This window comes from Aspergillus novofumigatus (assembly GCF_002847465.1).
Source record: "Aspergillus novofumigatus IBT 16806 chromosome Unknown P174scaffold_1, whole genome shotgun sequence".
NCBI classification, from domain to species: Eukaryota; Fungi; Ascomycota; class Eurotiomycetes; order Eurotiales; family Aspergillaceae; genus Aspergillus; species Aspergillus novofumigatus.
Genome location: NW_020194274.1, coordinates 4,183,164 through 4,205,820, shown reverse-complemented (window position 1 = coordinate 4,205,820; position 22,657 = coordinate 4,183,164). Strand labels below are relative to the sequence as shown.

At 50.9% G+C, this 22,657-nt stretch overlaps 8 protein-coding genes across 8 annotated transcripts; 3 read left to right on the top strand and 5 right to left on the bottom strand.

Moving 5' to 3' along the window:
* Positions 1 to 19: 19 nt before the first annotated feature.
* On the bottom strand, positions 20 to 2,505 carry P174DRAFT_437798 (cytochrome P450). The gene is made up of 4 exons (XM_024826389.1): positions 1,712 to 2,505; positions 853 to 1,659; positions 716 to 777; positions 20 to 689 (listed from the first exon to the last, which is right to left on the bottom strand). Exons 1-4 carry the CDS (start codon positions 2,011 to 2,013, stop codon positions 328 to 330), a joined length of 1,533 nt encoding a protein of 510 aa, XP_024687948.1. The 5' UTR covers positions 2,014 to 2,505; the 3' UTR covers positions 20 to 327.
* Positions 2,506 to 2,776: 271 nt separating this feature from the next.
* P174DRAFT_383106 (DNA cross-link repair protein PSO2) lies at positions 2,777 to 5,716 on the bottom strand. The gene is made up of 2 exons (XM_024823145.1): positions 4,558 to 5,716; positions 2,777 to 4,501 (listed from the first exon to the last, which is right to left on the bottom strand). The coding sequence occupies exons 1-2, from the start codon at positions 5,515 to 5,517 to the stop codon at positions 2,906 to 2,908; spliced, it is 2,556 nt and encodes an 851-aa protein (XP_024687947.1). The 5' UTR covers positions 5,518 to 5,716; the 3' UTR covers positions 2,777 to 2,905.
* Positions 5,717 to 5,895: 179 nt separating this feature from the next.
* Positions 5,896 to 6,909, bottom strand: P174DRAFT_437796 (Sm-like protein LSM2). Its single transcript, XM_024826388.1, has 3 exons — positions 6,747 to 6,909; positions 6,419 to 6,669; positions 5,896 to 6,288 (listed from the first exon to the last, which is right to left on the bottom strand). Exons 1-3 carry the CDS (start codon positions 6,758 to 6,760, stop codon positions 6,257 to 6,259), a joined length of 297 nt encoding a protein of 98 aa, XP_024687946.1. The 5' UTR covers positions 6,761 to 6,909; the 3' UTR covers positions 5,896 to 6,256.
* A 468-nt stretch (positions 6,910 to 7,377) lies between these two features.
* Positions 7,378 to 10,760, bottom strand: P174DRAFT_447860 (uncharacterized protein; the record flags this gene model as incomplete). Its single annotated transcript, XM_024828706.1, has 2 exons — positions 9,993 to 10,760; positions 7,378 to 9,942 (listed from the first exon to the last, which is right to left on the bottom strand). The coding sequence occupies exons 1-2, from the start codon at positions 10,293 to 10,295 to the stop codon at positions 7,378 to 7,380; spliced, it is 2,868 nt and encodes a 955-aa protein (XP_024687945.1). The 5' UTR covers positions 10,296 to 10,760.
* A 954-nt stretch (positions 10,761 to 11,714) lies between these two features.
* On the top strand, positions 11,715 to 12,507 carry P174DRAFT_417031 (ribulose-phosphate 3-epimerase RPE1; the record flags this gene model as incomplete). The annotated part of the gene is made up of 3 exons (XM_024824567.1): positions 11,715 to 11,843; positions 11,924 to 12,175; positions 12,244 to 12,507. The coding sequence occupies 3 exons, from the start codon at positions 11,715 to 11,717 to the stop codon at positions 12,505 to 12,507; spliced, it is 645 nt and encodes a 214-aa protein (XP_024687944.1).
* Positions 12,508 to 12,617: 110 nt separating this feature from the next.
* On the bottom strand, positions 12,618 to 14,339 carry P174DRAFT_437793 (uncharacterized protein). The gene is made up of 2 exons (XM_024826387.1): positions 13,676 to 14,339; positions 12,618 to 13,594 (listed from the first exon to the last, which is right to left on the bottom strand). Exons 1-2 carry the CDS (start codon positions 13,889 to 13,891, stop codon positions 12,803 to 12,805), a joined length of 1,008 nt encoding a protein of 335 aa, XP_024687943.1. The 5' UTR covers positions 13,892 to 14,339; the 3' UTR covers positions 12,618 to 12,802.
* On the top strand, positions 14,051 to 14,491 carry P174DRAFT_46424 (uncharacterized protein). The gene has a single exon (XM_024830360.1). The coding sequence runs from the start codon at positions 14,210 to 14,212 to the stop codon at positions 14,438 to 14,440; it is 231 nt and encodes a 76-aa protein (XP_024687942.1). The 5' UTR covers positions 14,051 to 14,209; the 3' UTR covers positions 14,441 to 14,491.
* A 5,482-nt stretch (positions 14,492 to 19,973) lies between these two features.
* On the top strand, positions 19,974 to 22,110 carry P174DRAFT_361254 (uncharacterized protein; the record flags this gene model as incomplete). The annotated part of the gene is made up of 2 exons (XM_024821771.1): positions 19,974 to 20,309; positions 20,446 to 22,110. The coding sequence occupies 2 exons, from the start codon at positions 19,974 to 19,976 to the stop codon at positions 22,108 to 22,110; spliced, it is 2,001 nt and encodes a 666-aa protein (XP_024687941.1).
* Between the last annotated feature and the right edge of the window lie 547 nt (positions 22,111 to 22,657).

Genomic DNA, 22,657 nt, shown 5'->3' with positions numbered 1-22,657 from the left:
ACGGAAGTTTAGATTACTTTGTAGGACTTCATATTTTTTATACTGCCCTCTGCACCAGCAGGAGCGCTGCTCAACGGCATCATGCAGATGACGGAAAAAGAACCCCCCCAAAACCCCACCTCGAAAGATATCAACAATGCGTAAGCGAATGATCACACCGAATAGAGTGAACTGTGTATACAGAAACAAGAGAGAAGAAAGGAGAAAGGTTCTTCTTTTACAGCTAATTCGTTGCATTATCGCGGGCCCGTTCCAACAGTTAATTCCTCCCAAGTCACATCCTAGAATTCCACCAGCCAGCATATTGCTCGACTCAACTGGTGGTGTTTAAACAGAAGCATGCGCAGCCCGCCGCTTCATCCCGACAATCAAACCAAGAGGCTTGCGCAGGAAGCCCTCACGCGTCTCCATGGGTTCATCCTGCTGCATCTCGAACTCGAAGAGCCGGAAGATAGTACCGGTCATGACGAGCAGTTCCATCTCGGCGACGTTGCGGCCGACGCAGGCGCGCGGACCGGTGGAGAAGGGAATGAAAGCGGCCTTTTGGCGCGCGGTAAGGCGGGCGGGATCCCAGCGTTCGGGGACGAATTGCTCGGCGTCCGGGCCCCAGATTTCCTTGGAGCGGTGGATGGTGTAGCTGGGGACGGAGACGACGTCGCCGGGGTAGAAGGTGTGGCCGGAGATGGTGACTGGGGGGTTGCCGGGGGAATCTCACGGGGAAGGCCCATGGCGGAGGTGCTGTGGATGCGCATAGTTTCCCAGATGACCCATTGCAGGCTGGAAATGATAGTTAGCAAAGTGACAAAAAGTAAAAATGAAAAGATAAGGAGGAATAGGTGGGATGGGACGTACTAGGGAATATCTTTGACCATGGCGTGCGTGGGAACATCGACGTCGTCGGGAATAGCCTCGTCGAGGACCTTCTGGAGCTTGGGGATGACGCCGGGGGTAGACATGCACCAGTAGAGGATCGCGCAGGTGGTGTTGGAGGTAGTATCCGAACCAGCGATGAGCTGTGTCAAGGCCTCGGCAGTGAGTTCCTCGCGGCCGAGCTTGTTGCCGTTGCAGTCCTTGCCTTCCATCAGGCGAGAAAGAAGATCGACACGGGTGTTCTTCGCCATGACTTCCGGCTTGAGGCGCTCATTGACACGGGCAACGGCGATACCGGCCAGATTTTCAACGGCTTGAATGCCATCCTTGAAAAAGCGGTCGGGGAGATACTTGGCATAGGGGATGAGTCGGGGGAGACAGCCGAGAGTAGCAGAGACCTCACCACGGCGGTTGAGAACCTCGACAGCCTGTACGTAGGTGGGCTCCGAGTCAGGCGTCTTGCGCATCTCGGCAATATCCCTGCTCTTCTCGAGCATTCCAAAGGGAGCACCAAAGGCAAGGTCGCCAATGATGTCAAAAGCCAGATAGTTGAACCAATTGAGAGCGTCGATGGTGGCATAGCCGGACCGGGGGTTACCATTGAGCTTGGCGAGCTTGGTCCACTGCTGAACGAACAGCTCGACGTTTTGGTGGATGTACTGCTCGAACTGGCCAATGGACTTCATACTGAAGGTATGAGAGACAGTCTTGCGCTTGCGGGTATGTTCTTCACGGTCGCGAGTATTGAAAAGACCGCGACGGATCGAGACAAAGGCATCATAGAAATCGCTATAGAGGTAATAAGTAGAAATTCGGAAGAAATCATGGGGATACCACATACGATTTGAGGAAGCCATTTCCGTGCCCGTAGATAGCTTGAATTGCAGCGTCGTCCGCAATGGAGACCTGTCTTGGCGCAATGCGGACGAGTTTTCCATATTTTTTGTGGGCCTCGTCCACCTTCAGGAACCGATGACCTCTACGGGCCTGCAGGAGCAGCCAGAGGTTGCTAAAGGCAGCAAAGCTCGGAGAAGGAATATCATGTAGGTGCCATTTCTGCAGGTACGGAACGATGTAGTAAGCGGCGAGCAGACCCAGCAGGATAAAACCTGTGGTCTGCGGGGTGAGGAGCTCGGTGATCATAGTGGGCCGATCTTAAATTTCAATCTGCAAATCTGCAAGTTCCAAGCAGGATTGCTTAACCATTAGTCAGTGCCGATGTAGATGCTATGCTGTGTTGCAATGGTCTGATAGGGCTGCCATCAAATTGCAGCTAAGCGCACATCGACGGCTTCAAAACCGGGCGGACTAACCTTTTTGGTAGCTAGTTCGGACAAACACTTTTGCACGCTAAAGAGCGATAAACGAAAACGGCCAGGATTCTCTCAAAGACAGACTCAACTCGATCACAAAGAGCCAAAAAATCTAATCCATGGCACTCTGCTGATGATATAGTCTGCCAACAAACCATCGCAGACACTGCAGTGATGCGGTCTATTTATGGATTGGAAGATTGGAACGGAAGAGGGGAACCCCGAGGCTATCCAAATGACGGATCTGGGGTTCGGGAGTCTGGGGTTAGGCCAACAGCCGATCTTCGACCCCGACACTGCGCTCCCCACCGCTTCACCGCTCGGTTATTCTGTTTTTGACTCTTGGTGCTAGTATCAAGAGTGGGGTTGACGATCATCTTGTTGGCGGTGGTAAAAGTGGCTAAGACAAACCTTGTCTTGTAATTGGAGGTTCATATTGGTGATGGAGAGGAGGAAGAACAAGTGGTCTCGTGGCCGGCCTGCCTGCCTGGATGCCTGATCCCAAATGTGTCAAAGATGCAGACGATACAGACTACTCCCAATAAATTGCAGATCTTTGCATATTTACAGCTGAGCTTAAGGGGACTTGTACTGGTAGTAAATGGTGTGGAGCATCTCAATCTATATATCCAAATATGTACATGATATATCAGAGAGTAGAGAGACCGGTCATATATGCAGCCTAGGACTATGTACATCTCTTAACAACAGTAGGTGCACATTTACCATCGTTCTCCCTCTACTCGGTACAGTCCACTCTTCCTCTTTTCGGCCTCCCACCGTTCGAACCATGCCTTCATTCGCTCCCGACTCTTCCGGCTACCCACATTCACGGTCGGGATAATCCGCCCTATCCGTAAGGCGCAGCAGAACATAGTCAGCTCACGGAAAGAGCTGTGTTCACTGTAGGGTACCCCGTAGCACGCGCTCTCCCGCGTACTCCCTCTTTGAGGTGTCAGATCGCGTGCCGAAAACGGCGTTTTCCACTGCGGTGAGTGCAACACTGTGGAGACGGGCGGGTTGTCCAGCATTCGACCTGCCGGCGGACGGTAATTCCACCCCGTCGGCCGAAAGCCTACAATGCGCGAGAAATGCGGCTTCATTGAGTCCAAGTAGTCGGCCAAGGTTTCTGCACGAATCTCAAAGAGCGTCTGCATATGCACCTGAGCCTCAGTCGGATCATCGGTGAGCAGTGAGGATAATTCCGGGTCTTCTAAGCACGCGCACACTCGTTTCTTGGCTGGAGTGGCGTATATCTTGCTTTTGAGTGCTCGGGCAATGCCAAGACATATCCGCTCCTTGCCGATACTATATGTCCCTATAACGACAAGCAACCGTCCCTGAGCCTGTGCGGCCTGTTTCTCTGAGTTGCCACGGGATCCGCTCATCGCAGAAAAGAATCGGCTCATAACCTTCCCTGCACCAGAGCTTTCCTTCTGCAATAGACTCTGACCGACACCCCTTTCCGGATTCTGGTCGAGACTGACACACAAATTCGCGCATGCTTCGATGACATCCTCCTGGCTGGGGAACGCATACTTAGGACTCATATACGTCGTGTCAAGATAACAAACGTCAATTTTCTGTTGACGGCGTTTGCCCGTAGTAGGGTCATCTATTTCCGGACGCAGAAGCGCATGTTGCACATGTGTGGGAGATGCTCGAAAGTCTCCGCAGTGCAAGATTCGTTGTACTCTCGCACATGGTCCGGATCCCGTCTGTTTCTCGAAAAGGAAAATGGCACTCCCAGGGCAGTGATTGGCCTCGATCATGGTGACATGCACGCCATTCGTTTCAAGGACCTCTGTCTTCTTTTCGAATTGCAGGTCTACCACCCATTTGGGGTCGACTCTGAGTTGCTGGCGCAGCAGATTAGCCGTAGCCCTGCTACAGTAAATAGGGCCATGTCGCCAGGACGATGTGAGACCCATATAGTGATCACTATGGTAGTGACTGAGAAAATAGGCGTTACAGCCCTCCACGGCGCCATAGCGAAACGCATCCACGCAGATGGAAAACCCAGGAAGAATCTTGTAGAACGGACAAGTCCGTTGATAGGCCTGCTTCCCGCGAGACGCAATCTCTCCTGCTGCAGCAGTCGCCCAAGCGGCATCTTCAGCGTTTCCAGCCATAATCTTCGAGAAAGCTGAGTTTGGCTTTGTACCGTCTGACGAGAATGGGTCACCTTGAGCTGGTCGTGGAACTGCAGCCCGATCGGACCGCGATAGGGGGGCTTGCTTCGGAGCGTTCGAAAGTGTTTCCGCTGAGTTAGCCGTAGGCTTCCCGTCGAGACAATCGTTCACATGCAGGCTCACATCCTGCAACAATTAGTCCAAGGTTCGACAAAAATAGGAATCCAAGACCGGCATCTTACCGCCTCACTTAACCCTGATAGATCTGACTGGCATATTGGACAGATAGGGCCTTCATCACCAGAACATTCGCTAACATCGTTGATCCCTAAGGAATCATCCATGACATTTGAGTCAAGAAAATCTGCCTTCTCGCCGGCATCTTCGTCCGCGTAAAATGGATCAAGGCTATTGTCGTCCTCTAGGAAATTATCGTCTTCTATATCGTCAAAATTTGCGAATTCATCGTCTCCTGCGTAACTCGTGGCTTCTCTTACCAATGAGGGTGCGGCGACAGCGGACGGTTGCTCTTTAAGTGCCGGGTTAACATCAACACTGCTTGTGGGACTCTTTTCCTCGTCTCCGGCCACGGTCCTCTTAAAGCTCGGTTCCCCCTGGTCTATTTCTCCGAAGGCACCCAGATCGTCGTCCAGATCCTCATCGCTGTCTGATTCATCGATAAAAGGACCACTGACTTGCCGGGCTTTGGTAGGTTTGGATGGACGGGAATCATCGCCCTGATCAACCGCTGGGGACGAGTCCACTTTTCGTCGCTTGACCGAGTTTCCGTTCTCATTATACCTCTCATTCTCTGGCTCTAGCACATCTTCCTTTCCGTCCTCATCTCCCCAGATATCATCCGGTGTCCTCGACCTAGACTCGCGAGAGTCCAGAATACCAGCTCCCGTCTTCAATGACCTCGAACCATTCTTATCTTCCAGAAAGAGACTCCCAGCCGTATTACTTGCTTGAGAGCTACCTTGCCTGCGTAAGGAAATGGGACTATTACCGCTGCCATTCGAACGCTCGACCTTGGTTGTAAACTGCGTGATTCGAGGCTGGCGAGAGGTAGCTTGCGGGGGTCCGTCGGCTTTCTGGAAGAAACTCAACAGACTGGCATTCCGTTTCACCTGCGTTTTCTGCTTTGAGCCAGATGGTGTCTTCGACGGAGTAGATCCTTTTCGCCCCTGGGTGCCCGCCATTGTCGATCTTCAAACGGATACTTGAGAGGACTTCGGGGAAAATTGGCGGGGTCTTGCGGGCACGTCGTCGTCGGTATAACGATGACAATTCGTTTATCTCGCTCCAGGGGCATGCCTTCCGTATTCACATAAAGCAGGGAATTTTCCCGTCACTCTTGTTCAGGAAAGACACAAATTCGTCTCGTCATCAGTCATGAAATTGGCGGTTGAAGGAGCCAAAGCAGAAGGGCGCGGCCGGCGCGGCGAATCCTGATTCTCGCGACGCGAGGTCACGTGCATATATGGGCTTGAGTGCCGGTTTCTGTACGTTCTACAAGACACCCTCAGATCCAACTACATTTGCTACCATTTGACAGAAAGTGTACAATAAGCATATGTGTTTCGTGGGTTAATGAACCTGATTAACAGATTTAATCTTGTTGGGGCATTTCGGACTCCCTTCCAAAGTCTGAGAGCTGTTCTAACGTCCGATCACCATTGAGGATATAAGCCAGCTGTCAGAAGGCAACTGAAGCATATAATAACCGCTCTTTCGCCCGTTGAAATCATTAATACGCCCTCGTGTGGTATCATATTTCTCAACCACTATCACCGGTCCAACTTGTAGCACTCGCCCGCAATCGATTCGTTCGTGGAACATAAGTGAGATCGCATCGTGAGCGATCATGCAAGAGTTAATTGTGTGATATGCATCATCATAGACAGATAGCCTCGAAGAAAAGCAGACTTCAATCACCGATCACCGAGCTTTTCCGGCTTGGTTCGCGGCCTCTGTTGAGAGATTACCAGTTAGCATCCGTTTAACAGAGATGATATGGTTCACCCAGGCTAGAACCCCAGAGCCCAGCAGTGCAAAGAAATCGCCTCAGCTATGCCGAACCCGCAGTATCTCACGACGTACCTCTCCGCGTAGCGTCTTCTAAAAGACCAACATCGACCTCTGACCGAGGCAGCATGACATATCGGACCACGCTACCACGGATGAACATGTTCTTCACCGAGGAGAGATGAGGGTATTTGTCCAAATCGAGGACGTCGACATCGTCGAGCTTAATGTTGAGGTATTGATCGACCGACTTCAAGGTTCCGCGGATACGAATGTCATTCTTGAGCTCGATGGTGACGGTCTGGTTGGTGAGGGTCTTGAAAAAACTATAGAGCCATATAATGTGAGCTATAGGTCCAGCCAAAAGGTGGTGACGAGCCAGGTATAGCTCTTAGTGGCATACCTGAAGAAAAGCATGGTTGCGATGTTAAGGCGATGGAGGGGTAGTCAAGGGAAAAACCAGGCGCTATCGCATTGCTTGACAGGCTTTGTTAATGGGTGGTATACTGCCTCCCGTGTCCCTCTTTGATGAGGACCAGAAACGCGAAGGGTGAAATGTTCTGAAGTTGGGGATTTGAATTTCATGTCGCATTGCGTTGGTCGGGTTGAACTCAGCAGTCGCATCACGTGATTGTATCTCTGGTTTAGCAGCAGGCACACGAATAACACCAAAGGTATTTGTCGATGGGTAACAGCCAATTCGACATGGTGATTAGGACTTATATGACGACTAGTTGTACAATGGAAATTTTTATCAGCAAAAACATATGGCTGAGGTCTTACACAGCAAGCGTGTCTACATCTCTGCGCTGATGATATACGTAGCAGGTGGCATAAATATTCAATTGAGCTAGAACAGATCCCGCGGGACAAGATGTATCAGACATGTGTTACAGGAAGTCCTCAATCATTATTACATTATAGACCGCCACCAGGGCAGTAGGGGTATCAACTATAAGACCGATCCAACTAACATAAATCATCATCAAAGGGAGTGTAGTCCGAGAAACCAGTTCTCAGATCAAACAAAACAGTTAACCGGTTCGAAGATGCGAGGGCGGCGTCTTGCGTTTCGGCTTCATCGCCCATCCAGACAGGCAGGTCCAGCCTGCGCCGTTCTTGCGGCCCTCATCAAAAACACTACCGATACCTTCGAGCAACCGGTGTCGCTCACGACCCATCTCGACTTGCAACTTGAGAAGCCATTGCTCCCACATCCAGCCTCCAAAGAGACCTGTCACGCTGGCGATGTCGGCCGTGCTGCCCACAGGCCCGTGCACAGCTTCGTATTCGTCGACCCAGCTCTTGACTCGGGGGTCTGGCGTCTCTCTGGGAAGTTGTGCTTTTACAGGCTCCATTCCCATAGGCAGAAACATCCATGCCCTCTTCATGCCTACAAAGCCCCCGGTGCGCAAGCGCCCGAGGAAGCTCTTTGTTGGCAACGGGTCATAGCCCCTAGTTTTGAGGTTGAAGGCGAACTCAACCGAAGCAGCCGTGGCATACGGTCCTGCGCGGGAAATCTCGGCGTCCATGACGAAAAACTCCAGATAGCCGCCCGGCTTGAGGCAGCGGCGGCATTCCTGTAGGCAAAGGTCGTACTCATCTTGCGTCTCCCCGACCGGGCGCTCGTTCTTCAGCAAGGCAGGCAGTGACCGGGCCGAGATCAGGTCAAACTTGTTGTCCGCGAACGGTAGTTTCCAAAGTTGCGACACAGGAATCTGACAATGATTAGGCGGGCCTTTGATGCCTTGGTTTACTGCTTGGTGCTCAGTAAACACAGTATAGACTTTAACGTTGGGATAATCATGAGCAAGCTGCCATGCCCATTCGCAGGAGGCGTGTCCGCCCAGGTCCAAAACCCTCACCCGGCGTCCTCTAGGTCTTTGGGGAGGCGCGGGTTGTGCAGTTGCTGTGGAAAGACGCCTTCTGGCGGGACTGGTGACCAGGTGGCCGCCATTCAGGTACCTGAGAGCATCCATGGCCCACATGGGCGGACGAAGCTGAGATAAGACCAATTGCTCCTTCTCCAGGATGGAGAATTGCGCCTTTTCTGCCAATACCGACGTAAGTACAGAATTGCGAGGAGCCTGTGAGAATGGACCCTTGTAGGGAGGTCGTTGAGGGCGCACAAGCTCATAATTCCCCAACAAACAGTTGATATGCATGCTGAGCAAACCTGATCGAATTGACTGCGCAGCGTCAAAGCGCGTGCTCCGATGAATGAAACTGTCTCGACGAGTCGAAAGCCCAAGCACCGATTGGAAGCCTCGCCAATAGATCGAGTCTTTACTCGCCAGGGCAGAAGGTGGTCTGGCTGCTTCAGATACGGACTCGGCGAAGCGGACAGATTTTTTGCGACATAATCCAGGGTCGTTCTGCTCACCATCATCTCGAACCCCTTCGAGTGCGTCCGAGTCTTCATTCTCCAAGGAGTTGACAGGATTAGTTTCGCGGAGCGCAGCAAGATAGGTCTGCTGCGCCGCCAACCAGACACTCGTCCGATCCAGACTCGACATTGCCTTTCTTTTCAGTTCTTCCTCGTAGTCTTCGTCCCGATCCTGGCTTTCGCAATAGGTGACGGGTCTTGAAATCTCGTGTACTGCATCCGCTACTGGGCTCACAGGGCTGTCTCGATGGTCCAAGGGGAACGATGACGCCTCCGACGGTATCTTGATTGCAGTTGGAGGTCCCTCGGGTACATAGGTCGCAGTTAATTGCTCCTCGGTGCATCGCTCGGGACATTCAATGATTTGTTCGACTACTTCTCCATCATCGCGGCCAAAGGGCAAGTTGTAGAAACTTTCCGCGATGGCAGAAGAGGGCGGCATAGCAGTTCTAGGAATCGACCAAGTGTGACGAGCTCGAGCACCAAGCGACGCAAAGAATCCTCCGGGAGAAGGTATACTGAGCCCACTGAAGCTGTATCCGGAGAGGGCTGAGGCTGGAGTCGCATCATCAGCGCTGCGAGGACGCTCGACATGTAGCTCGAGCTGCCACATCTCTTCGTTCTGCGCAGATGTTTCTGACCAGGGCTCCGGTGTACCACCCAGTGGGATGTGCCTCAAAGTTGCGAGGGCATCTTCAGGGAGGAAAACGCCACCATCCGACGGCAATGTAGCCTGGCTGGGAATGGGTGGAAAGCTGCCGAGAACGTGTTGCCAATCTTCATCCGGGTTCTCAATGGCTATCTCAATGCTTTGAACTTCGGGGTCGATCCCATCGGTGTCAATGTCCGCATGTCGACTGTCTATCATTTCCGGCCGCACCTGCACGTCTGCGTCCCAGTCGGTATCTGGAAGGGACTGCAAGTCTGGAGTTACTGGCTCGCTGCTATTGGAGACCTGGTCCGAAGATACACTGCCATCCAAAGATGGGGGCGCATTCAGAGCCGGTACAGTTCTCGCAAGCATGGACAGAGCAGCAGGTGAGACTGGTATCTTCGGCGGCGGCGTTGGGGAACTGGAGAACTCTTTGGCGCAGTATGCAGCGAGGGCCACGTGGTCGATGAGGGTATTGTGAGGCTTGGGTACCGATTCCGATTCAGTGGAGAGGTCATTGAATTCCTTGTAGTGGGAGTTGTGAGGCTCGTCGGTCGGGAGCTTGAGAATGAAGTGCACTCGTCGCTCAACTCGGAGTCCTCATCCGTAACATCATACAGATCATCCAAGCTCTGCATCTGTCGCTGCCATTCCGTGTCCGAGCAAGATGACATCGTCCCTGCAGATAACGGCGAGCGAAGACGATTCAGCCTTGAGAGGGAAAGGCTAGAAAGACCCGCGGTCACGAGCTTCAGCTGCGGACCTGAGGTGATCGAATGAAACCCAGCACCATTGTTCTCAACTTTGTCCGAGTCCGGACCCTCGCTTACTTCCTCGATTATGGTATTAAGTTTCGTCCCTCGGACCTGCCGAGAGGGCGGGCATCTCGCTGAAGCCCGAGAAGCGTCAGCCATCTCGTGCTGCAGTATTGACTGTTGATTCCGCTATCAGATTAAACTCCTCCTTTCAATGATTATAATCCGCGGAAGTGAGAGAAATCAACCGGTACTTCTAGGGTATCTCAATCACAGGCGACACCGATCAACGGGTCTGCCCAGTATTAATAAATCAAAGGAGGATGTCAACGAACGGAGCCCAAGCTTCCAGAGCTCAAGGCACGATCAAAACACGCAGAAAAGAAGAAGAGCGCAACACGACTGAGGACCAGGCGCAGAACATGAGGTTGTAGCGAACGACGCTGATAAATAGAACCACATACCCGGAGGCAGGCGCGGGGATCTGAGGATCTCATCATCATTTCACACCAGTAGTAACCCGTGCAGAAACTACTGCACCATCGCGCACCTTGGGACAGGGAATCCCTGAGAAAGGCTTGGTAGAAGTACCACTATTGGTGGTTGTGTAGCAGGCGCGTCGCCGATAACAACAGCCCAGGCATCTTTGACCGAATCAGGGAGGATCTCGGAGCTATTGAACCTTGAGCACACCAATTAGGATGATGATAAAGTTCGAGTGCTCTGCAACGAAGCGCTCAAGGTGAACTTGCATATTGTTCACATGAGGAAGGGCACTGATTGGTGCGACGCAAGCGCCGAGTGGCTATGTTTAGAAGGCTTCGAGCAGACGGACAGGCAGAATGACGACTCAACAATCAATGCCTCCCTGATGGAAATTGTTCCCTGATATTAATTCCTTCCAGTGGTCTACCGCAGGTTTTCTGCTTGAATTATCCTTTCCCCTCATCATAGTCTGAAAGGGCGGTTAAAATCGGAGCTATTGACTCCAAGAAGACAACAACAATACCAGCTCATTGGGCCATAATCCTAATGAAGAGCCAATGATGGATAGAAACTATCGACTTCGAGATGAAGTGGCAGTCGACGTTCCATCGTGATGCTTTCCCGTGATCATTTGTTGATATGGTTTAAGTCTCAACCCCGGTTCAGGCATCCAGGCTGGAAACCCCCACGGGCGGATCTATCCCACGTCCCACGTGAAGGTCACGACCCTAGCCCTTATCGGCGACCAGATTGCCATCGTCGGACTGACGTCGACCGGCGGTGATATCAACGCTACTTATGTTATTTTTCCCTTCTTGTTTAGCTAGCTAGGACTGCAACTTTCCAGAAAGCTCTCCCTGCTGTAAATCACTCTGTACAGCTTTACCTCTACTACAATTTCCCCATACACTGCTACTACGCATCTTCCCTCTCCCAACTGCTCAGTAGCATCTACAGCCCCTCTATCACTTACCCCACCATGTCTCCTCCAGCGATCATAGCTCCCTCCATCCTGAGCGCGGACTTTGCAGTCCTGGGCAATGAGTGCTCAACGAAGATCGCGCAGGGGCCGATTGGTTGCACGTTGATATCATGGACGGCCACTTCGTCCCCAACATAACTTTTGGCGCCCCCGTTGTCACCAAGATCCGGTCCCATGTGGACCGCCCAACCCAGGCCCTTGGAAAGGGTACCTTTGACTGCCACATGATGATCATGGAGGTGAGCGAGCACCCTTCGTAATGAAGTTCACCCCAATGCTTTCAATCTCGCGAGAGAAACATGCTGACATGCCTCGACAGCCCCATAAATGGGTCAAGGAGTTCAAATCCGCCGGATGCGATCTATACTGCTTCCACTACGAGGCCGCCGTCTCCTCCGTCGCCGCTACGACCCCGGAAGACAAAGAGACCACTCGTCCGACAAGCCCGAAGGAACTCATCCGCTATATCCACGACCAGGGCATGCAGGCGGGCATTGCCATCAAGCCCGATACCCCTGTCGACGTCCTATGGGATATCCTGGAGAATAAGGATGAGAAGGAACGGCCAGATGTAAGCTTCCATTGTTCGGATACGCATAGGCTACTGTACTTCATACTAACGAGTTATTGTTGCTTTAGATGGTTCTCGTTATGACAGTACACCCCGGTTTCGGAGGTCAGAAGTTCATGGCCTCCGAGCTTCCCAAGGTGAAGGCTCTCCGTGAGCGGTACCCGGATCTGAACATTGAGGTTGATGGTGGCTTGGGGCTGGGAACAATTGACCAGGCTGCGGATGCTGGTGCCAATGTTATCGTCGCTGGTTCGGCGGTGTTTGGCGCTCAGGACCCCGCCGACGTCATTGCGAAACTGCGCGAAGCTGTTGACAAGCGCCGCCAGACATGAACATAAACCTTTATATAGAAAGATCATAATTTTTTATTTTCAATATTGTTTACATTCTCTAGAGGGGTACAGTGTGCAATTCCGATGTGATTGGGGCGCAGTGGTCGGGCTGGGAAAAAAAAAGCCGGTAAACTCGGCATAAGATAATCTAAATTTGAAGCATTCATGGATATTATCACGCATTGTATGAGACAGACAGCGAGTAAGAAATGCAACTTGGTATCATACACGAAGGAATCACGCAAGGAAAATTCTTTTGAGGTTGAACCATGTTCGAAGAGACTGTAACCATGCCCTAATCTTCAACGGTCACTGTCGCCTTAGGTGCATCCTTAATATCCTGATTTTGGGTTTCCTTGCGATGACTCTTCTCATCAGGCTTGTCATCCTCGCCATCTGACTCTTCCACGATTGTCTCGTCCTGTCCTGCTCGCTCCGCATGTTCGTTCTTCAAAGCCGCCAATATTTCCTCGTGCCCGCCAGATATAGATTTGCGCAAGTCCTGAGCCACCTTCTCCATTTCCTCTGGGGAAGTTGCGGAGACAATGGAGCCGCGGTGATGTTGAACCAATCCTAGAGCTTCAGCATTATCAGCATGGAAATTGGCAGATGATTCTGCGGCGCACTCGGGCACCCTCAAAGGTGGACGGCCTCCAACGCCGCCGACAATTTCCGCAGGAACCACCGATCGCCGACGTACAGTTTCTTCTCCTCCTTTGTTCTCCACGCTGCTCGAGGATTGCCCCTTCTGCTGTTCAGAATCTGCGGCGGTGTTGTCCTTCTTGACTTCTGCGCCCGTGTTGCCTTTGGCCTTTGCCGCAGCCTCCTCGCCCGCCTGTCGCAAGGCGAGCGTCACGGAATCATCCTTTTTCTCCTTCGCCGGTGGGCTCTGAATTTTGATTGTGCTTTGCTTCGGGGTTGCGCTCTGTGCTGGAGGCTGTGGGGTAGCAGGGGTGGTAGATCCAGTGTTCGTCTGGGAGGTAGAGACAGGGTAGCTGGTGGCAGGAATGCTGTCGAAGTCTTCCACGCTATCAATGTGCATCCTCAGCTCACCGTACTCATTCCACTCCTCGATGTCCTCTAGATCCTACATGAGCGAAGACTATTAGTCACGTAGCTCCGTCGATAGCTGTGTCTCCTTTCATCAGGGGGTATCAGAATGACCTACACCGACAACAGTGCCAAACTTCACCAGTCCAGGCAATTTTTTACCCTTGGAACGACGGCCCCACAGTTTACGAGCGGCCTCATCAGTAGCCACGTCAATTGCGCGAAAGGGAATTTTGTTGGCCTTCAGAATCGTCTCCAACCGTGCAGTGGCGGTGACAATGTGGGATGACCCCGCAGTGAGGGAGGTGTAGAGATAGAGAGTAGAGTCGGACATGTCGAGGTCGCAATGTGTAAGAGAAAGAGGGGAAAGTGATGGTCGATACGAAAGGGGATGTTGAGAATTTGGTATCTGGTGGTATCGAGGCGAAATGTTGCTCCTCCTTTTCTCCAAGAATCCGTTATCTCCTTTTCAGAAGCGGAGCGGAAAAGGGCCTATGACGTGGCTGGAGCCCGCAACGCCTTAAATTTATCACGTGTTTCTGTGCTGTTTGCAAATGCGACAGTTGATCCTCAACTGAGGTCAAATCGTAATTACCATCGGAATTATCCCAGCTGCGATAGATGAAGAAGTGATGATCAGAATGAAAGAGCGATGGTTCTCTTAAATATTGCCTGCGAAGGACCCAAGCTGCTGCTATCCGTAGTTCCCTCCCGAGTTAATCTCCAGCGGAAACTGCGATTGTATGGAAGACCCAAACTTAAGGCGTGGCGATCTGACGTCAGGCAGACAGTTCCACCCATTTCCAGCATGATGGACGTCTGGGTATCTATCCTTGGATTGCTCTTTCTGGTACACCTTATAGTCGCTCGTGGTTTGGATTGAAGGCGATTGTCTTAAAAGACAGGCACCCTTGTCCTGGTGGCCAACTGAGATCGGCCCGCCAGAAGTATATAATTTGACTTACATACCCGTATCATTCAACTGTCAACTCTGAATCCCATTTGGCCCTTCGAAAATGAGTCCTACTTTTTTCGCTACTTCGTGTCCCATTCTTAATAATCTGATTTCGGGTACCGTTGACGATCTATATTTGAGTTCCGAATGTTGTGATGAACTGGAGTCGTTTGTACAGGGAACTGGCCGCGGGGAGTGCCCCATAGGTCCTATAATATGACGCAATCTATCTGCTCCGCTATGGAGTGAGTACTGGGGATGCTGGAAGTTGTTATATTGACACTGTACGGGCATAACTCCTGTCAAAATCGTTCATCGACGGCAGAGAGGCTTATGGAAAATGTTATACAGTCGAAGGAGAGGCACTCCCCTGCACATAACACAAAGCACGAGAAAAGTCGGCACCATTAGCCATCAGATAAAATGGCAACCTTCTCCGCGTTGATCCCTCCGAGATCCACTCATCGGGGATTTGTATCCGCGATGGATGCGTTGTCAAATAAACTCCTCTGTATGGATGCTCAGTCATTCGTCCGTCATGCGAAGCGACGATGGCAGAAGATCTATCACAGGATCAAGGACATCTTTGAGCATCCCATCACGGTTATAAGGGCGAGTCGACAGTCGAGGGGTTTTTCGTCCTAGACGAGTCTGACCAAGCCAACTCATGATGAAGTTGTAAATTTGACGTATCCGCACAAAGACGAATTCGCAGGGGTTTCAGATGACCACGAGAATTTGTATAGCCGAACGAAGGTACTTCACTCTGTACTGCCTGAGTCCGAAAAAGAGATGACTTGATTTGAATATTGTCTAGGTATTCATGGGCTGATTGCAATATCGCCGCAACCCAAGTTTGACCAATGAATGAAAAGCGCGAAAGAGTCCAAGCATCAACCGGTCGCTTAGTCCCGACAATGGAAAGACCACGATGCTTAGACGAAAATGCTACCTTCTCAAAAACGGAATTTGCCAAAGCTCTACCTGTTCACTCAAGTAATAGCAAGTCTTCAGGGAGAGTCGGAAACATCACAAACCGACTCTCCACAGGCCTGAGCGCAAAACCCTGGGCTCCTTAGCACGGTGTCACTTTGCATCACGCCCTGCTATTGCAAGGATGTTGTCTTAATGCTCGAGCCCTCGCCGGATTGCCTCTCAACCCTCAGTTAGACGCGTCATCGATAACACGGTAGCCTGAGCCTCACCAAGACGAGACGGGCTGAAGAGGTGTCTGTCGACACCTGACCCTGTAGATACCCATTGGGCAAACATGAAAAAATGGTGCCTTGCCACTTCTTATATGAAGGCGAACTTTGCGACAAGGCCAGAGCTGAGCCATATGTCAGCCTTCCAAATCTGTCTGCCGACATAGCCTGCTAAGTCAGAGATGAACCTAGACGAAGGCGAAAGTTGACCAGTTCATCAGAGAACAGAAATCCTACACCTTATGTACTTCGCCAAAAGAAGATGGTCGACAGATTGGGACACCAGCATAGCCAAACTAGGCGAGGAACTCTAACTTATTGATATCATGTAGACATGGAGGATTAGTTCCATGTTGATGATGACCTGTTCAACCTTGTACTTTGAGGCCTTCAGGCAGAAAGTTCTGGTTCGGGCATTTGGCTTTGCACATGCTCAAGCTGGAGGCTGGCTGAGGCACTTTACAGCCCACGACATTATGAGCAAGATCTGAGTTTGTTCTTTGTCTAACCCAGTGTCCTGAGGTAAGATGAGGCTTCGCTCTTGTGAACATAATACTCAATTATCTCGTGCGCCCTGCTCAGTAGTTGATTCGAGCAAGATGTGTCATAAGCCCCCTGCCGCCGTGGCTTTACCTCTCCGTGTTTGCAAAGATTTCTAGCAAAATGATCATTGTATGGGCATGCGCACTTGAAACTGCTATGATTGATGGATGGTAGTAGCCATAGAGTAAGTAGCCAAATGTGAAAGGGGATGCGATGGCCAACTGATTTCCGTCTACAAAGGGTTTCTGATACATGTGTGTGATCTACGCCGGATGGTGGCCCCACTTGGCCAAGGAAGTCACTTCTGGTCCAATGTACAGAAGTTTAGCAAAGCCACCACGAAAGTAGGTAGAGAATAGCGTCACCGTCGAGCCTATTTTTGGCTATCTCTAGAAAGTAGGCGCTCCGTAGATACCCCTTGTTGACTGGGACCCTTTTGTTCTAGATACCAACACGGGAGAGTGTGTACCATGTTGCACCACTGTCAGCAACAAATTACAACGCTGTACTACTGACTCCATTCATACGACGCTCCCCCGATCATGGTCGTTACGTAGCCGTCAGGCCGAATCAAGGCCAACGGTGACCTCATCTACCTGGCTCGTGGCTTGGCTTTGTGCTCCATATTTGAGATCTGGAAGATGAAACGAAATTCCCCGGTAGCCGAAACAGTATCCATCAGAAAAGGAGAAAGACTTGCAGACCATACACCCACTTGGATAGCGGTGACTGTGAGGAAAGCAAGACGGTTTACTAGAGAACAGGTAGTACTAAGAACTCGGCCAAATAGTGAAGTATCGAGCCCCTTTGGCCGATTAGAGTAGTCGCAGTTAGGTTGTGGTTGTTGCAAAGCATCTCCGAGACGGCATACTACCGAGTACGAAAAAACAGAAATATGGACCACGGAGACCATGACAGCAGATGGACCTGATCACGTGCAACACGTGAGAATGTTTGCTGCTCAGGATCTCCACTTCAAACCTAGAATTGTCAGTCGGTCAATAGTGGCAGGATCGCCATCCGATGTGCTTGTCAAGAAAGAAGCGATAGATGCGACTTCCAAGTTCCAGGGACATCGTGAGCACCGAGCACATACCCCGTAATTTAGTAGAGAGTCTCCCAAAATGTCCTTGGAAATGGCCTGAAGTTGGGGACGGCCGCCACGCGTAGCCAGGCATATGACCCTTGGGAGCCTTCCGAATGGTACACGGGAAAGTTCCGTGGTCGGAACGGGTTTATTCTCGCGACCGCTCAAGATGACATCTCACCGCTGTAAAGGCATGGGTGACGACAGGTAAATGATGCAAACTCAAGGGTGGAGTCATTTTTGGAGACTGCTGTGCCTTGCACACAAGGGTCATTTGGGCAGCCAGAACAATTGATGCCTCAGGAACTAAATTCTCGTTTAAGTCAACTTTCGCATCGTCGCCATCTTAGTCCTTTCGAGGAACAACACTTCGCAATACCGCTCCTGGCTTGACTTCAAGCGCCCGAAAATACTCAGGGTATGATTACCATGTCTGCCCACCGGCTAGAGCGTCATCTGAACGCAGAGTTGGCCTAAAATGCCCGGCGACTGGCAGCAGGATAATGACGGATCCCGATACGGTGTAGTCTAGCAACGTGGCAGACCTCGAGTCGAAGGGTACAGTCAAGTCACTTCCGGCTGGTCTGCAAACTGTGGCAGTACTATGTGCTCGAAGGGTTGCTGACACTGCTGAGCCTAACTACGCTGGCTCGGAGGTGGCCATGGAAAGGACTTAACCCAAAGGCTCTGCGATACTTTGCGATCTCGTTGGTACCGCTGTAGGCGCGCTCAGGGACAATGGAAGTATTTCCAGCCATGACGGCTATCCGCTGAAGGGGATAGCCAGAAAGAATCATGAAGGGGATATAACACACTTTCATCATCATCTGTTAACACTTTGATAGGGCACATGAATCGAAGACTACACAAAATGTATCTAACAAGTAATCCTGGCCACTACAACAACAACAAATCTTGCTGGATCTTTTGGTGGTCTCAGGACACCATAATAGTGATGACAACCAATCACACTGATGATAGTAGCAGTAAATGTCTCTTATTGTATTTCTTCATTTCAAGAACTGATTTTTGAGAGTTGGAGGATTGGACAATACTCTGTAATGCATCCTGTTTCCTTTCCTGCTGTCCTGGTGGCCCGGGTTTGGTTGGCGTAATCCGTTTGGCTGCCTCACTTTTGAAAGACACCGTGTTCACCCTGTATTTTTCGAGGATAACATTTTCTGACCACTGTCGTCACCACCTGGGTCTTTCAAGATAGGTTAGACACTCTAAGCCTAAAAGGGGACCTAATCATTTCACCGCGAACAACTGGAGCTTTCTTTTTCTGGATCCCTGCGCTATGGACGTTGGCCAGTTAGCAGTGATCAGGTACTGTGAGTTTACCTAACAGGTCACACTCCCCTTTTCCGCCGATCGAGGACGGGACAATTCACACTCCATATCTGTAGTGCTCCGTACTCCGTCCTAGATCCTGAATCCATTTGACCTGAACTAGACCAAGCAAGTTAGTGCCTTAGGCTCTTGGGTACCTTGCCCTGATAAAGTAGCGATCAACTATCAACTAACTATAGTTAGGAGTTGAGCTTTCCTTCTTCTGTAACTCCCAAGCTTACCTTATCCACCTTTCGATGGCGTCCTGCTCATCGGTTGGCTTGGACGAGTTAATGTGAAGTGACGACGTCAAACCGATATCTGCATAGTAGTAATTTGGAAAATAATGGGGAAAAGGAAAAAAAAAGAAAAATACGCGAAACTTTTGGCTTCTTCTCTAACCCAATTGTATGAAGCCAAAGAAGCCAGAAGTGTTCCAGACCTTCGATTCTGCCAAAGTTCGTGGACCTCATCGTCAATCTCCATCGATGATTGCCTCTGATCCACCGACACATGATCCATATGATCTATCACCCAAGTAAGTATCGTAGCTTGCTCCTTAGTAGGGAGTAGTAGCAGTAGTAGTCCATAATACCAACCAACTAACTAGGTACCTATCTATTATTGTTCTAGTATGCTCTTTAGTCTGTTATCTCGAAAATAAATCCAGATAAACCATCTATCGAATTACTCCATCCATAGTCCATCCCATCCCACCCAGGTTGAGCTAGGATCTCCACCCTGGTCGCTCCCCAAGTTTCAACGTCCAGATTCAGACCTTCTCTTCTGACAGATCTTCCGTCCCTTTTGACTTTTCAGAAGATTCCATTACTGCACCTCCGAGCCGTGGGGATAGTTCGCCATCAAATCGATCTTACCCTCCCATTTCTGTTCTCATTTAAGTTCCATCCCTCCCCTTCGCCATCTTCTTCTCATTCAATACTCAATACTCAATACCCTTTCTTTCATCTTGGCGATAACCATCCCCGACTCAGTCCTGGTATACATCTCGAGCATTATCGCATCTTTGGCAATCCATTATTGTCTTCTCTTCCTCACAGCCACTGATCCCTCATCGCCGCGCCTGGATACCAAATTGCCTGTTCATAGCCTTTGTCTATCTATCGGTACATTTAGCCTTTCCTACTTCCCCGAACCCCGTCAAGCGTCTGCCCTGTCTCGTCCACATTTCACATTGCTCATTCTTTGTTTTATTTGTGGTGCTAATTGCTCATCATATAGATTAATTCCCTCTTCCTCAACCTTGTGTGATACTGATAGCAGCTATCCCCCCATGAGCTCTGTTGGAGAGGCGCTTGCAAAGGAGCATCCCCCTGCCATGGCAGTCACCATGGCCGACGACGAACTCTTCACAAGGGCCATCTCCGGGTATCGGGACGCTTTTTTGGATCGACACTCTCACCTTCCGGAATCAGAGCGCAATCATCTTTGGAGTCAGCGGTTGAGCCAGTTCTTACCGGCAACGGCGTCATCCAGTTACCGTCCAGTTCCCGGCTCTGGCATTCCCGACACTGGTTCATCTCTCGAGAAATCTGGGAAACGGACTCGACAGGATACTCCTCGGACTCTCCCTGGTTCTGGTCTTCCTCCGACAAAACGACGAGTCACCGTATGTGATCTATCTTGGTCTCCTGCTCCCGCCTCTTCTCCACCTTCCGTTCATAACCCACCATGTTTCTCTTGCGCTACTCCACCCTCTTTCTCTTGACTCCCCGCCCGGCAGTCCATGGATTGACACTTGGCAGACTCCGGAGCCACCAGTGACCGTTGACCTGACTCGTGAGCTTTCTCACGTGTCTTCGCCAGCGGCTCCCGAAACCGATCTGAAATCTACTGGAATGGCTTCTCGGACGGACGACTTCTCCCTCCCTCCATCGGTTACTGGGTCCTCTGTCCGGCACACAGCCATGGTTAGATCGCAGAGTCAGCAGACTCCGGTCTCTCACCGAAAACCACTGGCCCCAGGTGTTTTGGGACATCGGCAATCCTACGGACCTCAGCATTCGCAGCTTCGACTTGACCATGTCAACGAATATTCGCCATCCGAATATGCTAGGCAGTGCTTGGACGACTTTCAGGACCGGTCAAACGTATCTACGCTGTCGCTGGCCCTTTCTGCGGATCCTGCTTCGAATGGACTCCAGCATCAACTGCAAGCATCAATACCGGAGTTTCCGACAGACCCTACTGATTTGTCGAATCAATCTCTGGCCAATCAACCGGCGCCACTGCCATCAGCAGCAGTTGAGATGACCAGGAGTACTACTACCGACTCCATATGTGGTGGATTGGGCATGATCAGATTTGACTCCACCGGACCAAATCTAAACCCCAGCTTCCCCTTCTCCATGCCTTCTACTGAATTCATGCCCTCTGTTTCCCCTATTACTGTTCCAATCCATGACTACTCAAGTCAGCAAGCCTTGCAACCCGTCACCTTTCCCTTCACTGACTCTGCTCCTCTTCCATTTTCCTGCTCAGCACCCTCCTCGACTTCATTCTACCCCCCTCTCTCCTCAAATGTGCCAGAAACCCCTGCTACAGAGATGAAGCCTTCCATGTCTGCTGAAAGCAACAGTTCGGCTGCCTCTCAGCAGTCAAGAGCGGTGCGAAGGACTCAAGAACAAATTGTGCAGGGTACGCGACCTATTGCACCGAAACTTGAGTCGCGCAATACCTCTCCAGCGAAGCTGGTGGAGCAGCACAAGATGATTCGTATCTCATCGTCCGACGGCACTTCGAAAGAAGTTGCGGCCATCCCTAAGGCCTCGATACAACGGCCTCCGCGCCCGAAAACGTACTGCCACATGTGCAATGACCAGCCAGATGGCTTCCACGGGGAGCACGAGCTGCGAAGACACATTGAACGGGTGCACTCAGTGGTCCGTAAGGTTTGGGTCTGTGTGGATATATCTCCCGGCAAGACCTTCCTGGCCAACTGCAAGGCTTGTCGGAATGGGAAACGGTATGGTGCTAATTACAACGCCGCTGCCCATCTCCGTCGTACTCACTTCAACCCGTGCCAACGCGGACGGGGAGGACGTGGGAAAGACAGTGAGAAGCGAGGTGGTAAGGGTGGCGGCAATCACCCGCCGATGGAAGTATTGAAGCACTGGATGGTGCAGCAAGAGGAATTTGTTCTTGAGAATGCCCAGAATGCTGTTGACCAGGACACAATAGGGGAAGATGTGGCTGCTGCGCCATTGTCAGTATCTGCGGATGAGGTGGTCTTCAACGGGTTGCCTTCGGCACCAGCTGACAGCCACCCTCAAGTAGGCATGGAGGCCGATATGGCCCACGGGTACGACGGCTATTCTGACCTCCACACGATGACTGTGGGCCCGTCTCTTGAGACGGCGTGTTATTTCGATTCTCAGACTCTACCGCCTGAGATCGACTCGTATGTATGATGATGACTTGTAATGACTTTGCTCTTTCCTTCAATTCTTCATTCATCATTTCGACTTTGGTAACCATCATGATCACTTTTCTATTTTCATGTGATTTTACACATTGACTTGATCTCAATTTCTCTTCATAGCTGTATATCTCTTCTTCAGCTCTACGTTCCTCTATACAGGTCTCCCAGCTCGGAGTGATGAATGAGCTCGAGTCATCTTGCTCCACCATATACTACTAATGTACCAATTCTTCTTATGTCCTGTATTAACAAGTAAACGCGCAGTCTAATACAATTTATGGCCAATATTGGGAGTATGACCAAGCCGATACCCTACTGTTGAAAGGTGTTGGTCTGGCATTGGCTTAGGCAAACTGCCATGGATTGACTATCTGGAATATGGTACCCGGACGGCTAGGCGGACAGGATCACACTTCCCATGCTAGCAATTTCTCGTGTGCTTTTGTTTGTACGATACTCTATGGACAGTTCCGTATCCCGATATGCTAATGACTACTAGCGAACTAGGCTCGGTGCTCGGGTACCAGGGAAAGTAC

What these genes read in the sequence shown, in the direction of transcription:
- P174DRAFT_383106 (XM_024823145.1), bottom strand. Translation starts at nt 5,517, where the DNA reads ATGGCGGGCACCCAGGGGCGAAAAGGATCTACTCCGTCGAAGACACCA. An exon ending in TATCAGGGTTAAGTGAGGCG is followed by an intron (nt 4,502 to 4,557) that starts GTAAGATGCCGG and finishes TAATTGTTGCAG; the next exon opens with GATGTGAGCCTGCATGTGAA.
- P174DRAFT_437793 (XM_024826387.1), bottom strand. Translation starts at nt 13,891, where the DNA reads ATGTCCGACTCTACTCTCTATCTCTACACCTCCCTCACTGCGGGGTCA. An exon ending in AGTTTGGCACTGTTGTCGGT is followed by an intron (nt 13,595 to 13,675) that starts GTAGGTCATTCT and finishes TCGCTCATGTAG; the next exon opens with GATCTAGAGGACATCGAGGA.
- P174DRAFT_437798 (XM_024826389.1), bottom strand. Translation starts at nt 2,013, where the DNA reads ATGATCACCGAGCTCCTCACCCCGCAGACCACAGGTTTTATCCTGCTG. An exon ending in GGAAATGGCTTCCTCAAATC is followed by an intron (nt 1,660 to 1,711) that starts GTATGTGGTATC and finishes TTACCTCTATAG; the next exon opens with CGATTTCTATGATGCCTTTG. An exon ending in ATGGTCAAAGATATTCCCTA is followed by an intron (nt 778 to 852) that starts GTACGTCCCATC and finishes TATCATTTCCAG; the next exon opens with CCTGCAATGGGTCATCTGGG.
- P174DRAFT_46424 (XM_024830360.1), top strand. Translation starts at nt 14,210, where the DNA reads ATGGTTCTCTTAAATATTGCCTGCGAAGGACCCAAGCTGCTGCTATCC.
- P174DRAFT_437796 (XM_024826388.1), bottom strand. An exon ending in AGAAGACGCTACGCGGAGAG is followed by an intron (nt 6,289 to 6,418) that starts GTACGTCGTGAG and finishes ATCTCTCAACAG; the next exon opens with AGGCCGCGAACCAAGCCGGA.